This window comes from Chlamydotis macqueenii, chromosome 3 (assembly GCF_036417535.1).
Source record: "Chlamydotis macqueenii isolate bChlMac1 chromosome 3, bChlMac1.mat, whole genome shotgun sequence".
Lineage (NCBI taxonomy): Eukaryota > Metazoa > Chordata > Aves > Otidiformes > Otididae > Chlamydotis > Chlamydotis macqueenii.
This window is the reverse complement of record NC_141558.1, coordinates 15,797,569-15,813,250: the sequence shown is the minus strand read 5'-3', so window position 1 is coordinate 15,813,250 and position 15,682 is coordinate 15,797,569. Positions and strand designations below refer to the sequence as shown.

The 15,682-nt window shown below is 42.8% G+C and overlaps 1 protein-coding gene across 1 annotated transcript; it reads right to left on the bottom strand.

Moving 5' to 3' along the window:
• Window positions 1–384: 384 nt before the first annotated feature.
• On the bottom strand, window positions 385–15,350 carry PDIA6 (protein disulfide isomerase family A member 6). The gene is made up of 13 exons (XM_086744579.1): window positions 15,271–15,350; window positions 12,417–12,558; window positions 11,153–11,210; window positions 10,242–10,368; window positions 9,641–9,750; window positions 8,092–8,225; window positions 7,558–7,672; window positions 6,449–6,589; window positions 4,905–4,989; window positions 4,739–4,811; window positions 3,510–3,668; window positions 2,156–2,252; window positions 385–1,410 (listed from the first exon to the last, which is right to left on the bottom strand). The coding sequence occupies exons 1-13, from the start codon at window positions 15,302–15,304 to the stop codon at window positions 1,342–1,344; spliced, it is 1,344 nt and encodes a 447-aa protein (XP_086600705.1). The 5' UTR covers window positions 15,305–15,350; the 3' UTR covers window positions 385–1,341.
• Between the last annotated feature and the right edge of the window lie 332 nt (window positions 15,351–15,682).

Sequence of the window (15,682 nt, the reverse complement as noted above, 5' to 3'; positions counted from 1 at the left end):
TTAAGAAGAAAGATCCTCAAAATTGCTGTGGAACTTATTGTAGTATGATTTACAGTCTTAAGCACTGATAAGTTCAATTTTTGCCAAGACATTTCCTTTAGAACTCTGTTAGATGTCATCTGCTGGGATGACTTACAGTTGGAGCACATTTCCTGCCCCAAATCAGCAGTCAAGTTACTGTCGGCTACCAGGGGTTCTTATGCTGCCCTTCACAGGGATGAGCTATGGGCAATCTCCTACAGACAGGAGATGGCAATATCCATGTTAAGTTATCTCCTTGAAAGGAGAGGAAACTTTCAGTTCTTTCATTCCTTACTCATAAACAAGCTGTTTCCAGGAGGGTCACTTCACTAGACACCAATACACAAGACATGGAGAGCAACAGAATATAATAGTATTTTTATTAAAAAAGCAGCAGTAAGCATTCCCCTTCCTGATTCCTCTTCCAAGGAAATAACACTTTCAAATCAAAACAATGCCAGATGGGTAGTGAAGAAATATTAGATCAAATTTGCTGGAGACAGCACCATGGTGTTTTTCTGTTAGCACCTGGAAATCCTCATACCTTAAAAATGGGGGGAAAAAAGGTCTTTTCCCCCCTTTTTCATGGTGAAAAGACCAACAGCTCCCAGTGTTTCCCACTGCAGCAGCAACCCCACATCCATTACATTAATGATCTTACAAAGTCTGGCACAAAGAAAAAGCCCCTGAGAAGGAATAGGAAAAGGAAGACTAAAGAGCATTTAGAAGCTAAGATTGTCTGCCTAATCAGGCTTTAGGCCAAAGTGTCAAGATCGTTCACAGCAAGGGGACGGTTTAGGACTCCCCTCTCCACCAGCCTCTCTATTCTATGGTTCATTTTTCAAGAGTCATCCAAAAATGGGATAGCTTTTATTATGTGCACCTTTGTTACGCTATACAAGACTAACACTGTGTCAAAAATATTTTGTTTTATTCTTTAATTGAAACAGAAGCTGACCAAGTTCCACCTCCATTAAAAAAAAAATCACATTTAAAATTGGTTACACTAACAGCCTCCAGTAACACTCAAACAGCACACTATCAACAAAATAAAAACCAAGATGTTCCAAAGAAATATCCATGTTGTCCTCAAAATATTTGTTACACAGAATACAATCAAGTTTACTGGTTATGACAATTCATAGAATTTCCGCAATGTTTTCTTGAGATGCGTACAGTTCACTGCTGCAGTGCATCAAATAGCACAGTGTGTCATGTGCTATTTCTCCATAAAAAGGCCACTGGAATATCCACATCTGATTGCACCAGGTTGCAAACTGCTGCGCAAACTCTCCCAAGAAAAAAAGTTTCCTGAAGATCTCACAGCTCATCTTTATCCCAGTCATCCAGATCCACATCACTGAGATCAATATCATCTTCAACTGGAAGCTGTGAAAGAGGGAAGATTTTGAGTACACATTTAGAAATGATTAACACCGGGACATCACTGACTTTGAAAGACACTTACTTCATCCTGAGCATAAGGCTCCCACCTATCATCTCTTTCATTCATAAAAACTCAAAGCATATGAAGCACAGGACAAGTGATCAGAGTTTAGACTAGAAAGTTGTTTTCTACCAGTAAAAATACTCCAGATAAAGGCAAATACCGATAAACTATGTAACAAAGCTACTACTGTATTCTGTATTTTAATTCTATTTGAAGTACATCAAAGGACTGTAGTAACTTTGTTTTTTACAGCTATGTTGAACCTAAAGAACATACTTAATCACTGTGTTTTAACATGAGCTTTACCTTACAAACTTTCTCACATTGAGAGTTTGATTGTAAGGTCAGCATATTGCCGAACTGAAGTCTCCACAGATGGTCAGGTCTTGAACACATAAACTACCAGCTACCTCACTCAGCATGGGTAATAACACATTTCACCCTCAAGGGATTCAACTTTCAGATTATATCCTAACAGCTAGGCAGGAGTACCTGTCCGTCACATCAGACAATTAATCTGATGTTTGGTCTGGTGGCAGGATTTAGATAATGGGAAATCAAAACACAGCTTGCCACAATCATCGAAGAACAAGAATTTTTACAATGCTAGTTCTTAATTACTCTGTCCAGTCACTTCTGAATCTAGCCAATCACCAGCACTTTTAGAGATGGAGCACTTCTTACCTCACCATCTTTACCATCCCAAGGTTCAACTGAATGAATTTTAGGGAAAGCTCCACCACCCACTGGTGCTGTAGAGCCACGTCCAACAGACAGTTCCCTGAGAAAAAACAAACAATAAAATAAAAGTTAAATTTAAGAAATTTCTCCAGTCTCCATACAGCCAGAACAGTGCCTGCTTCAGATAGAGAACTCAGTTAAATTCCCTCTTTGCATCTCTTGAAACAAATCTAAATATCTTGAGTTTAGCAAAAGCTTTTTAAACTGAGCAGCAGAAAATGAAAAAGCCCTTAAAGCAGCATTGCTGATTTACAATTGGATCCAAAGAGAGAAACTGTGTGAGCTACACTGTTTCATATTTCAGCAGTGCTCCTTCTAACACTCATGGACAAACACAGCCCCTTTAACAGTACCTTGTGTACCACTGGAGGCAACTCCAAGAGGAATCTATAATTCTAGTTTTGGAAGTCACCTGCAACTGTTACTCATAATCGCTAGTGATCTTTTTTGAGTGGGGTCCAAGCCTCCATAGGTTACAATGGGTATGAAGTAACCAGCTTCTGCTTTGAGAACCTCATCTTGCACTTGCTAGTTAGGCTTGCTCAAAAAAACCTGAATACTAAAATGCTGAAGAACTAATCCCTTTGCATTCTTTCATATGCAAGTAAGACTGAATAAGCATTCCTCCCCAGGAGTCTACAATGTCTATGCTCTTATTAGTGCTTATTTCCTTACTTTTGGACAACACTATCAAGACTGCCTATTAGATTACAAAAGCTGCATGCAGCAAGCTGAGTTGACAGCCAGCTACACCAACTGTGATTGTACTGCTTTCTCTAGGCAGCACAGCTGAGCTGAAGTGTCAAGTAAAAGATTACTCCAGCAAGTATTGCTCTGTAGTAAGACAATACCAAACCAATTATCTAATGCAATATAAGCTGTTAGCTTGGTTGTTTTGTCCTGGAAGCACCATCTACCCTCAAGAGGAGATGCTTCAATAAGATGGGTTTTATAGACTAAGAGACTTTGCCATATCTGAGAAAGGCAGACATTTCTCTCACGTGCATTACTACAGACTGTCTGGTATTACTCTTCTTGCACCTTAATCCTAAATTTTACTTGATTCTTTGAGAAGCGGGATTTTTCAAGATCAAAGGTCACTTCTGTTTTCAAACTGTTCAAAAGTTGTGCTAAAACTACCACTTAAGTCTAAATGGCTAACTTCTTAATTCTGTCCACTACAAAAAGGTAGCAACTGCTTTATTAGTTGCAATAATCCCCACTGAAATTAAATTATTCCCTTACTCCAGTGAATGCTCATAATCTTAATTCTCTAAGTCGCTTCAAGATTTCATACCTGAGAAACTCATTAATCCCTTGCTCACTGAATGATCCTTTCAGAAGGGCAAATTTCATCTTCCGAGCATTAACAGCTGCCATTGCTGGATACCCAAAGCCTCCAATCCCCAAAGAGCTCTCAAGATCCGACTGAGCACCTGCTTCTGTCCACAGCCACCTTGAGGAAGAGAGAAAATAGGAAATTAATAATTAAGATAAGCACTACAATAATTTTGACGTCACACATATCCTCCAATCCTGTAGAGTTCAACCTGGGCTCTGAACTGCCCTTCACAGCGTCAACTGTTATGGAAGTCAGCAGAGAATAGCAAAGTCCCAATCTTGAACCATGTAAAAGAAGAAAGCCCTTCCTGAACAACATCTCTAAGCCCGCCCAGTGCTCACATCCACTGAAAGGTGTAACAGAAGAACAGCCACAAAAGAGAGTCCAGGGAAACAACTATGTTACCAATCTGAACAAATTGCTACCCTGTAGCCTATATTAAGCAAGGTTTAAAGAGGCTCAAGTCACAGATCTAAACATGACAAAGTACAGCCCAAATCCTACTGTAGAGGATTTCTAGCCAAAGACTGCAAGATCAATATTTCACTCAGTATTAGGTCAGGTCTCATTTCCTCTAGTGCTTAACAAGTTCCCTGAGGAACCTCTGGAATCAGCCAATCTCAGCATTTCCCCCCAGGCTTTCATGCCAGTTTGGCTCATTTTCAGAGCAGTCAGCGCATCAGAAGAGCTCTCGCTTCCCAGAGAAGTTCCAGAGATCCTAACTTCCACTTGAGAAGAGGAGGAGAAAAGGCAAAACCTGCTAGCCTGCTTCTTTGAGAGCAAGAAATTCGTTAATACATTGAAATTTACTTTTTTTTTTGAGAATTTAACAGTCATACAGACAGACTAATCTACCAGCAAAAGGACTCAAAGTAACAGGATAAATAGCACCCTAAAATATTTTACTATTCAGGACAAAAGTAGACAATGCTGAGTCTGATCTCATGAATGCTCAGATATCACTTGTAAATGCAGGATTTGAGAAGCAGATGAAAAGAAAAAATCCAGCAGTTTATTCTAAAACCACAGCATCCCACTCCCACAGTATAGTTGATATCAAGATATACTATCCTGAAGAAGGAACAACTCTCATGCACAGATAAATCACTATTATACAAGTTCTATCCCATTACCTCTAAAAACGCTCACATCTTTTTCCAAGACCAGTCTACAATGACACTTACCCCCACATTTTCTTCTTGTATTTTTCAGCCATTTTTAACATGACATCCAGGTAAGAATTCCTCCCCGAAGCGCCTGTTTGTTAGACAGAATCGGACCAGTTAAAACACACAATTACATGCCTTAAGTGACAAATTCATACAGAAGTCTGCTTGCTTGTATGTCTACCTGTGTCGAGAATATGAGGCAGGACAGAAATGATGCAGAGCTGATGAGCATCACAGGTACTCTTCAAAACATCTTCACTAATTATCTAGAAGAACACATCAGAAAGTCAACGTGAGTAAGACTTGGTTACCCAGCTGTGACTGCACTTTCCTCCAACAGCACATCAGCTCCATCCTACAAGGTAATAAGCTTTTGTGTCAAGTTGTTTCAATGCTTACAAACCTCTACTACTTCACTGGTCCCCTAACACAAGACTAATTACAAAGAGTTCACAAAGTCTTCTGTTGAGACTTGCAGCAACAGGAAAGTAAGCAGTACCAAATAAGGCTTACAGAGAGCAAAGTAAGATGTCACTTCTTGCTCAGAATCATTGTCCTTGGACCAGAACTGGTATAAACCAAATACTGCTCTAATTATAAATCCCAGCAAACAGTGCACCCAGACCTACACATATGCTCATAGGTTTTATTTGTGGCACTGCTAGCATAAGGAAAGCCAGCAGGGTGCAGCATTTGCTGAAGATGAGGACATTTAATCAACATTAAACAGAGCAGTATCAGTTTTGTGAGCTACCTTAAAAAGAAATCAAACCATGTAGCTACATCAGTGGTCTCCAAACTTTGATTGTGCACCACTAACAGTAAAGAAATTCCTAAGCACACAGCCCCAATATATGTATATGTACTTTATAAGGCATACAGAAAATAGACATGTTAAAAGGATGACAAAGATGAAATAAATACCACCTGAACTTTTTTTTTTATTAATGGTACATTTTTTTCCCTCCACTTTGGAAACAACTGATCACCACTTCAAATCTACCCACACCAACCTGAAACTAGAAGTCACCATACAGAAAGGAGTTTTTTGGACAATAAGCAAGACTAGTCATCATGCAACTTCTAACGGATGGCTTACAAACAACAAAACAGAGCCTTTAGCAGGGCCTGTTGCGATAGGACAAGGGGTAATGGTTTTAAAATAGGAGGTAGATTCAGACTGGACAGAAGGAAAAAGTTTTTTTTTATGATGAGGATGGTGGAACGCTGGAACAGGTTGCCCAGAGAGGTGGTGGATGCCCCATCCCTGGAAACATTCCAGGACAGGCTGGACGGGGCTCTGAGCAACCTGATCTGGTTGGAGATGTCCCTGCTCCTTGCAGGGGGTTGGACTAGATGACCCTTAAAGGTCCCTTCACTCAAAACTATTCTATGATTCTATGAAAACCCTGCCCCCTTGTTATAAGAAAAAAAATGAGGCACAGAACCAAACGTTTTCACTTGTTCCTCAAGAGAGGATTCAGACACCTTGATACCATTCTGTCAGTGCCTTCAGTGTATCAGTTTTGATAATCTTTCAGTCAACAAGTTCACACTAAAAAATTACAGGAAGTTGAATGACCAGACTTCTCATCCTTGACATTCTGCTGCAAAACAGTGTGCAAGCAGCACACAGGCTATTTTATTTACAGTTAATGTTGTCCTGTAAAAACTGCTGCAAAGGAGATGATGGAAAAGCAATTTGAGAAAATGATGTAGAGGTACCTCCAGGAGCTCAGGTGGTGGGGCATTATCAGAAAACAGATCCAAGGCACGAGCAATGATATCAGATCTAGTTCTGCCACCATCATAATCAACAGGGTCTTCTCCTTTCTGGAAGATTTTAATTGTGGGAAATCCACGAATCTGCAAGACAAGTTTAAGCCATCAACTCAAATAAACCTGAATATTTATGGTGGAAGTTACCTGCTATTCTGATGTGTTCTAGATTAAGAGAAAGGGAAATATTTAACATCCACAAGTCTCACAGCACGTTATGACTGAACTGGAATAATTCTGTACCTTCCTACTTGTGCAACAATTGGAAACAAGTCTAACATGTGCTGAAACACTGTTTCAAGTTTCAGGCCTGATGAATCCGCAACAGTTTCATCTCAAGTTTAGACACACCAAGCACCGCAGGTTTAAGTACCAAGAGGAGTACCTTAACTCCTTGCATTTCTTAGACATTAGTTTCACAATTTGTGAGGAGACAGCACTGTGCTTACACGACAACAAACAGACCTTAAGCTCCCTCTGCTACACTTCCAGTAAAACTTGTTCAGTGTTCCTGCCAACTGTCATCCATGTGAACTTACATGAAAACAGAGCTGCACACTGTAAGTTCCCTGTACTGTATAAAAAAAAACATATTGAAGAACATCAGTTCACTTTGGATCCACAGCATAGCTCATCTGGGCACCTAATCTTGTCAGCGTGATCCCTAATAACTGTCTCCAACATGTACAGGTACATGCATTTGTTCTGGAGATGCCCAGCCAGCACACAAAGAATCTGAAAGGAGAAACCTCTCACTTCAGATGATGAAGTTATACAAGACCTTATGGAAATAAACAGCTTTTTTCATCAGCAACATCCAGGTTTATTCCTTTCATTTCACTCCATGTATTTGTATTGTTACTTACATGCAGAAATTAATTATTTGTGGAAAAGTGGTATGTGTCATTTAACATTTTGTTAGCACAAAAAAAGAAAAAAAACCACCAAGAACATTTAAGTGGTACCAGATTAAGGAACAGCTGAGTAACTATTAAAGGGAAATCTCACTTACTAGAGATGGAAAGCAAATTGTAACCACTGCAGAGCACACTCACCCCATATCGGCTTGCCAGCATCTGATTGACTGTTGCATCTACTGCAGCCAGTTTTACTTTTCCCTTTGTTTGTTCCTTCACCTCAGTGGCAGCAGCTGCCCATTCCGGCTCCAGGCTGAAAAGTAAAGAGTGTGCTTTAAGCTCTCAGAGCTAGCAAAAGTATACCACATTCCTACATTATGTAGCATATTCCACTCAAGGAAAATAAATAAAGTCTCTGCAGAGAGTATGACAGCTAGCAGGGTTATCCTAAATAAGACTGAAGTACGGCATATGAAGGAATGGAAATGTTAATATAACTTCTGGATCTTATTTCCACTGGTAACTGGGAATTTTACTGCTAAGGAAGAGTGCAGCCAGAGCAGTACCAAGGTGCACTGAGCAGGAGAAGCCCACACAGTTTTCATAAAATACTTTACAGAAAACCCTACGTCTGATATACCAGAGATACAAGATCCCTTTTAGGGGATTAAGGGTATTGCATAAAAACGAGCACTAATGCGAAATGAATTGTTAAAGAAAAACCTCATTTACTTTTTACAGTGCCCACACCATGGGGCATAGAACTCCACCATCCACACATCATCACTATTTATGACGTTCTTATCAAAGCTGTCATCAGTCAGCTCAATCACATCCTTCTTATCTCCACCTCCGCTCTCTCGGCTCTGCAAGAAACAAACAGACCCTCACTTAAGAAGCAGCCGAAATTGGTTTCCCACACAAGCCATCTCCTTGTGTCATGTTGTACCAAACAGTCTTTATTTGAATGAGATACAAAACAGGCAGTGTTAGGTCACACAACTTTCCCATTTTAGATCTGACAATACACACAGTCTACTCCCACAGCACTTTCAAGAAATAGCAAGTGAACCTTCTCTTAAAAAAAAGAAAGAGAAATCAGGTCAAACTGACTAACAAGAAGATGTGGGAACACTCCCCCAGTTCTTCATGCTCTGATCTGTCTGAGAACAAAGTGCTCTCCAACCCCCTCCACCCTACTGCGCTCTGGTTTCCAGGCAAAACAAACACGTGAGCACAATGCACACTACAGGGTACAGTCCATCCAGGTCTACCTGGCCAGCCTGAGGATGTTGGAGTGTACTGCTCCAGCAGTAGCAGCCAGAAGCACTTTACCGTCAGGGACAAATCCAGCAAGCCAACTTCAGAAGAATACCAAAGTTAAGAAGCTTCATCCATCTAGCTTAGATTAGGACTAGGCAAAAGGTACCTCAACCAATCGCAGAATGAGCTAACAAGGACCTCAAAGTTCAAAGGGAGATACAAGGTCTTCCACCTGGGGAAGAATAGTCCCATGCAACAGTACATGCTGGGGACTGACTAGCTGCAGAGCAGCTTTTCAGAGAGGGACCTGGTGGACAAGTTGAACATGAGCCACCAATACACCTCAGTGGCAAAGGCAGCCAACAGCCTCCTGAGCTGCTTCAGACAGAGCTGCCAGCAGGTCTGGGGAAGTGATTGTTCCCTCTGCTCAGCACTGCGTGAAACATCTGGAGTGCTGGAGCTAGTTCTGGGCTCCTCTGTGTAAGAGGCATGCACACACTGCAGCAAGTCCAGCTGAGAGTCAAAGCTGATTAAGGGCTCCGAGCATCTGACATACGAGAGGTTGAGAAAACTGAGATTGCTCAGGTGGAAAGAGAAAAGGCTCAGCGTGGATCTTATCTATGTATATAAACAACCAAGTAGAGGGGAGTAAAGAAAACAAAGGTAGACTCTGCTCTGCAATGCCCAGTGACAGGACAAAAAGTAAGGGCATAAGTTGAAATACAAGAATTTAGCTTAAACATAAGAGAAAACTTTTCTGCTGTGAGGGTGGTCAAACACTGGTTGCCCAAAGAGTGCAGTCTGTGCAGAGTCTCAGTTCTTGGAGATACTAAGAACTTGGTGGGACACGGCCCTGAGCAATCTGCTCTAGTTAATCCTGCACTGGGCAGGGGGGTGAACTAGACAACCTCCCTTCCAACTTCAACTACTCTGTGAACAGAGTCAAGAGTACAAGCTGTGATCTCCTGTGCAGGACAGTCTCCAGTTGACAACAAACCTACACATTCCCTTCAAATACCTGCTTCCCAGAACTGTATCCTCCGCCACTTCTGCCACTAAGGCGGTCCTTCACCAGGGACCGAAGAGCACTTAGAGCAGCATCGACAATGGCGTCACTTGTCCTGCCACCTGCAATGCAGCAAAATGAGTGATTAAAGCATCAAAAGGCCAATTTAAGGTAGGCCCCTGACTTAACTACAAATTTAATACTTCCCATCATAAGGATTTTTCAGGAAAAGCAAGATTGGGCTGTGAGCGATATGGTACTAGTGGTGGGACATCACTGACTTAAACATAAGCAGTAGGACTGACTTTACTTTTTAACTACCCACCTTATCTGACGGGAGGTGACTATGGCAAGCTCCCAGTAAACAGGAAGAAAGGAATAATTCGTTGGAACTGCCTATCAACCTCCACCAACTACAAACTGCAGAGGGAATTGTCAGCCCACACCAAGACATGTACAGTTTGGTCAAATGAGTCCCACTCATTTGTCTCTCAGTTACTGCAAGCACTAGACAGGAAGGAAATACCACACAAGACAGCACTAACAGCTACCACAGCTACTGTATTCAGGGAAGTTTTTAGGCACGCAACACATGAAAGAGCATCACATTTACCCTGATAATCTTCGGCTTTGTTTTTGTTGGCTCCAAATATCTTGATAGTTGGAAATCCTCTGACTCCATACTGTCCACCCAAGGACTGATGCTTATCTGCATCTACTGCACCTACTTTCACTACACCCTGTGTAAATGAAAACAAAAACTAAGACAAGACTTCTACAATGATTTAACATATTTTATACTCTCTGCATGCTGGGGAAGGAGAGAAAGAGTAATTACGAGGGCAAGAAAACAGTCACCAGAAGTGTTATCCCCTCAAAAGCATTAAACTACAGAACACCATATATGCCTCTTTCTTCATTCTGACAAACCAAATATTTAAATTGTTTTGGGTTTTTTTTTTAGTTGAGTTTTTTGTTTGGTTGGTTTTGGGGGCTTTTTATTGTTTGTTTTGGGTTTTAAGAAAGGGAATATATTTTACATCAGCAAGAGTTCAGCAAATCACTACATGACCAAGTTTTCTGTAACTAAAGAAATACTCATCACCAACAGCTTACAAAGCTGGATTCAAATGTTCAGTTCATGCTGTTCCTGTGCTTCAGACGCAGGTGACAGTATAGTGAGGGAGAAAAGAGAAATGTGCTATTTGGGTGGATGGCTGGATTCTAATGTCTTCTGGTGCTGTTAAAGCAGCCCTGGAAAACAGTAACGGGAACTCACAAGGACAGAATTTACTTCCTTCCCCTACAATTCAATGTCTTCCTTTAAAGAAGGAAAAAAAAAATAATCCACAAAAACTCTGACTTTAAGTGCCTCTGACTGGCCACTTCTCTGGCTGGACAGGTATGTTTAAAGTTATATGGTTTTGGGGATGAAACCCCACCTCCATGTTCCCAAGCCAGATAACAAACAGCCAAGCTCTCCTCAATCCACTGCCACAAGCACACTTGAAAGGTTAAACTTACTTTCAATGCTGTTGCTGCTTTCTTCCACTCTGGGGTTAGTCTTTGACAATGACCACACCTTTTAGAAAATAAATAAATGAATAAATAAACAAACAAAAAAAACCCAAAACAAAACCAAACAGTAATTGTCAACCAGATCTGAAAACTATTTCAAAGTACAGTCACCTTGTTAAGCTTGCAATTACAGACCAGTCACTCACAGAAAACTGTAGGAGACTTAAGATCTGCTCATAAAGAGGGGAAGAGGCTATGCCACAACATCAGATCATCACTCAGACTTCTGAAGAAAAATCTCCACATGCATTATACACGTGCATATGCACAACATGTACACACATACGCATCTGAAAAGCTACCTGGCTCTCCTAACACAGAGGCAAAAGTGAACAGCAAAATCCAGATTTGCACGCTAGTCTGCTTGTTCCAAACTAAATGTGATGAAGACTGAAAAATTTATTCTAGAGAAGTGCCACACCATATCCTGGAGGTGTCTTGCAGGGAGAAGACAAACAATTGACTGGCAACTAGTGCATAATCACAGCATCACAAGTCTGTAGGGAAACAGAAGCTGCCAATTTACTTATACTTGTTCAATAAAGCTTTCTGTTGCCTGTAAAGCTGCAACAACACTAGAAGAGGCACAGCAAGCTTTCCCCTAAACATCTCAGTCCAGACACAGTCAGGCTGTTGCAATAAAAGGCCCCTTTCTCCAGAACGTGGAGCTTTGGATGGCAATAGCACAGAAGATTCGTGCAAAGATGGAACATGCATCACCAGAATTTACATGGAAGATGAAGAGACCCCATGCTCTGGACACGAACAGGATAGGAGATAGAAGTGCTAAGTTAACATGCACAAAGCCAGTATTTTTCAACTGAAATCGGAAATTTTAAGTATTAATTCAGATCTGTGCTTTCACATCAGAACTGGGTTCAGAGAGACAGAAATGAGAGGCCTTCTCAATTACCTATTGCACTTTGATAATTTCTAACACTAATCTCAGTAGAAAAACTGAAGTAGTAAAACAGCATACAAGGTTTTGTTGTTACACTCTGTTTGCCAACTTGAACCCAATTCCTGCCTTTTTCCCTCATGAGGATATTTAAAATAGGAATCTCAACTACAGCTATGTTGCTAGTCATGTGGCCATCAAATTGGTAACTGTACTGCCAACGAATCAACAAAACTCTGAACACATCACCACCAAATTCCTATGCCGCTCCTCCAAGATAAGAGCAAGCCAGCATGCAGTTGTAATTCTTACCATGGGGCGTAGAACTCCACGAGCCACAGGCTCTCACTCTGAATGACCTCCTTGTTGAAGTTAGTTGGTGTTAGCTCTATCACATCATCACTGGCTGAATACAAACTATTAACTGCCAGGAATAACGTGCAGCTCACTGTGCCTAGAACAAAAAGCGAAGTAATGAGCACTCCTGCAGAACATTTATGGCTCTCCTGTTGCCATGGCTAAATCATCTCCCCTCGCAGCGCAAATCAGCAGGAAAAAATAGAAAGGGATTCCAGCTTGACCAGAGAAAAAGGAAGTTAAGGCAACACATATGTATTCCCTCCCCATTTACATCATGGTTCTAAAGGATCATGTAACATTTTTCTGTGCGTAAACCTAGCTGGAGTTATGCCACTCCTGCTATGGGTCTCCAGAGAACATTTTGTCAAAGCTGCAACCCTAACTACTACTGACTGGTACCAGATCAGTTGAATTTCCACAAGTATCCCCACAATCAGCTACATTTTTTTTCAGCTCTCTTTCTTGCAGAAACTCCTAAGCCAGTTGCCCACACCCCTTGCACAGCAGACACTCACATTTTTCACAGGATCACATAGCGTGGGACTGTCCCAGCCAGTCTTAGCACAGTTATGCTGGTAGTGTAAGGAGCTCCTTCATTCTTGCTCATGGAGATCTTAATCTACCATCGATTAGTCTCTCTAGCAACAGACTGGAGAACAAAAGCTAAATCTCTCTGGTTAACAACTCAAGCACTCTTAGAAAGCTTAAAAAAAAAAAAAATCATTCAAAGATCCAAGGAAATTGCTTTCTCTTAAGAAAGATTTCATACTTCTGGATCTTATTATTGCTTGAAACTTAACACGTAAGAAATCATAATCCTCCCTTTTACCTAGTCAGAGAGATCAAGAGATGACTTGATGAATGATGACAAGCATCTCTAACAAGATCCACATAGCAAAAGACTTCTCTTATTCCACTAAAGACTGGCAGGAGTACGAACTCTTATTGAAGTTAGAGCTATGCAAAAAAATAGGTAGCTTTGCTGAGAGCTGTTAATAACTTGCATAGGAAGCTACACATTCCCTCTCAAGATTGAATGCAAGAGGAAGATACAGTTCAGTGATGCAGAAACTACAGCACAAGGTACACAGACCACATAGCATCACCCACGCTTCATCAGTCCCGCTCAAGAAAAGACAGTTTCATTTCACCTGTTCTGCAGGTGAGAGAAGCTGAAAGAAATAACATCTTTCAGGTTACTCAACCAGAAATCAGGACTGAATTGCCACTTGCAAACCTATCCACCACACCATTGCCCCTCCTAACAGCTTCTTCTAGCCCTAGGACCCAATCCCTTTCTTCTGCCTTGATCCTACTTGGTTTCCATCACTAGATTTTCATGTTAGGTTGGCTCTCTCCTTCTAGTACGTCTGCACACAAACAGCTCTTCATCAGCACTGATCAACTGACTTCCAGGGCAATCTGTGGCTGTCACAGCATGTTACAGTGACCTACAGTTGCCGCTGGGGTACAGTAAGAAAACAAGGATGGAAAAAGCTACTTAAATGTTACAGCCACTGTCAAGACAAACCTATCTCTAGATGGAACAAGACCATTAAATTGAAATTGGCATATTTTGGCATAATCTAAAGAGACCTGTGGCAGAATGTATTCAGAAGCCGAACAGAGTTCACTCAGCCATTTCTGTCACTTCAAATAGAGAAGTTCTAGCTCATGCAAAAACACCTGCTAGAGAAGTCACAAAAGAAAGCACATGGTGATATTCACCTAGTCACACATCACTGCATTTTTTTTTAAACTATGAGTCATGACCTGGTGTCATGATTTTCCTTTCTATAATGAAACATTCAAGGTTTAATTTACCTTTAGCAAATAATTTTCCTACAAGCACCTAAGCCAGGAAAACGCAAATCTGTCCTTGATATTAAGGCAAAAAAAAAATCTCAGACAATCTGACTTCAAAAGTTGTTTTCTAATGTAAGTGAATTACATAGATAGGAGTGTTGTTAAACCAACTAAGGCAGCTCCATGCTGGTACTAGTAGGCCTCATCGAAAAACCGAGCTGTAACTCTGAAGAGCTGTGAGAAAGAGCTTTTGCTATAGGATAATTATGATGATTCTGTGAACTTCCTCCTTAAAACACCCATCCCTTCTGCAACGGAGCTCGGTGTCCTGAACCGCATGGGTGCTCGGTGAGCCTTCCCCTTTCGGCCCCGCGCCCCCCCGGTGTTTCTGTAACGAGGTCCGAGGGGGACCGCTTCCCAGGCTGACCGACTTATTCGGCATAGAAGAGCCGGCCGCGGGGCGGAAGGAAGAGGAAGTGCAATTCCCCATGGACTCCTCCCTTTGTCTTTAGTCATTACTTTCTTAGTGCCCTTACAGCACTGGATCCCAGGCAAGTAGAACATCACCGCTGACTGGAAATCGAAGCGGGTTTTTTTGTTGTTGTTTGTTTGTTTTCTTTTTTTTTTAATTAAAGTGAGAGATAAGCACCCTTTTTTTTTTTTCCTCTTGTGGCTGGGATCTTTAGACCATCTAACCCACAGAGCAATGCTCCCCGCCCAGCACAGCGGCTCGCAACGGCAATGGCTGAAAGGCGACCGCTGCCCCGTACTCCGCACCCGCACCCTGAGGGCGGCCCCCGCACGGCCTAGAGCCCTCGCTCCTCCTCGAGCGGGAGAAGGGCCCCCGGTGGCTCCGAGCCCAGCACCCAGCTCCCTCCCGCCGCCACGGGCCCGCACCCTCGACGAGGCCGGGAAGGGGGGAGCCGCGGCCCCCTCGCACCACCCGGGCCGCCCCAACCCCCGATCAGTCTCCAACGGCCCCGCCGCGCGCGGCTCCTACCCCACCAGAGACGGCCCGCGCCGCGCGCCCCCATGGCTTTCCCCCTCGCTTCCCTCGGCCGCCGCTACTAGAGACTGCCCGCCCCGCCCACGCGCCGCGCGTTCCCCGCCGTGGCCGCCGCCCATTGGCGGCGCCGGCGCTCGCGCACTGGCGCCGCCAATGGGAGGCGGCCGCGTCAGTTCGCTGCGGGGCGCGGGTGGGCGGAGGTGGCTCTGAGGGGCGGAGGAGGAGGGTGGTGCCCTGCCTGGCCTGGCCTGGCCTGGCCTGGCTTGGCGTGGGATAGCAATGGAGGGCTGCGGCCGGAAGCGGAGCCGGGTCCCGGGGTGGGTCGGGAGCTGTCGAGGGCAGGAGGGGTGCCTGGTGAGCACCATCAGCAGGCTACCTCCTGGAAAATACGCTCTCAGCCGGCTTC

Bases quoted from the DNA above. Each gene is read 5' to 3' on its own strand.
- PDIA6 (XM_086744579.1), bottom strand. From the start codon at position 15,304: ATGGGGGCGCGCGGCGCGGGCCGTCTCTGGTGGG. The intron at 4,990-6,448 runs GTACCTCTACAT...GTGTTCTTCTAG, and splicing joins CACCACCTGAGCTCCTGGAG to ATAATTAGTGAAGATGTTTT. The intron at 2,253-3,509 runs GTATGAAATCTT...GTTTTTTCTCAG, and splicing joins GGGATTAATGAGTTTCTCAG to GGAACTGTCTGTTGGACGTG.